Consider the following 894-nt stretch of genomic DNA (forward strand, 5'->3'; position numbering starts at 1 on the left):
AGGGCTTAGAACACAAGTCTTATGAGTAAAGGCTGAGGGATCTGGGGCTGTTTAGCCTAGAGGAGATTGAGGGGAGACCTCGTCGCTCTCTACAACTACCTGAAGGAAGGTTGTAGAGAGGTGGGTCTATTCTCCTTTGTGGAGAGTGACAGGACGAGGGAAAATGGGTTTAAGTTTGTCCAGGGGAGGTTCAGGTTGGATATTAGGAAGAATTTCTATACTGTGAGGGTTGTCAGGCAATGGAACAGGCTACCCAGGGAGAAGGTTGAGTCACATCCCTGGAGGTGTTGAAGAGACGAGTGATGTTGCACTGGAGGACATAGTTTAGTGGGTTGCTAGGGCTGGGACAAAGGCTGGACTCGATCTTCTAGGTCTCTTCCAGCTGATATGATTCTACGTTAGTGCTGCTGAGAAGAACCAGGAGCCTGACGATGAGGATCCAACTACCGTTCCCTTCCACAAACTCATTTTAAATCTGGCATTTTCTGTGCTTCCCTCACAGCGCTGAAGCGAATTTTCACCTCATGCCGTGAGTGGGGAGGTACGGAGCAGCGTGCAGAAGGCGAGAGGGTGGGGATCACTAACCCCATGCGATGAAGGGCGACCATCTTGTTCTCTATAGTGCTTTGCTGTTCCAGGAGGGCATCCAGCTCTTCCTGCACAGTTTTCTGAAAGAGAAGGAGGAGGCGGCCGGGTGTGATTTCCGCTCCCCTCCAGCCCAGCAGCTCGCCCCATCCAACTGGAGGACGAGGCACTTCCAGGAGCTCTTGTGACAAGTAAATCCTTCCTGAACTCCCACTTTAAATGCTTATAGCGTTGCCATTTGAAAGCACCAGCTCCTCAAACCCCATCGCGCAGGTTTTCCCTCAGGTAACACGCAAACTCGCCCCGGAC

General features: G+C 51.9%; 1 protein-coding gene across 1 annotated transcript in view; it reads right to left on the bottom strand.

Moving 5' to 3' along the window:
* The window catches only part of COG4 (component of oligomeric golgi complex 4), a 14,320-nt gene extending 13,655 nt beyond the window's left edge, over nucleotides 1-665 (bottom strand). Inside the window, exon 1 of the mRNA XM_009877952.1 lies at nucleotides 586-665. Within this exon, the coding sequence (XP_009876254.1) occupies nucleotides 586-608 (23 nt within the window). The 5' untranslated portion in view covers nucleotides 609-665. The remainder of the gene's footprint in view (nucleotides 1-585) is intronic.
* Nucleotides 666-894: the final 229 nt, after the last annotated feature.

Source organism: Apaloderma vittatum, unplaced genomic scaffold (genome assembly GCF_000703405.1).
Source record: "Apaloderma vittatum isolate BGI_N311 unplaced genomic scaffold, ASM70340v1 scaffold20160, whole genome shotgun sequence".
NCBI classification, from domain to species: Eukaryota; Metazoa; Chordata; class Aves; order Trogoniformes; family Trogonidae; genus Apaloderma; species Apaloderma vittatum.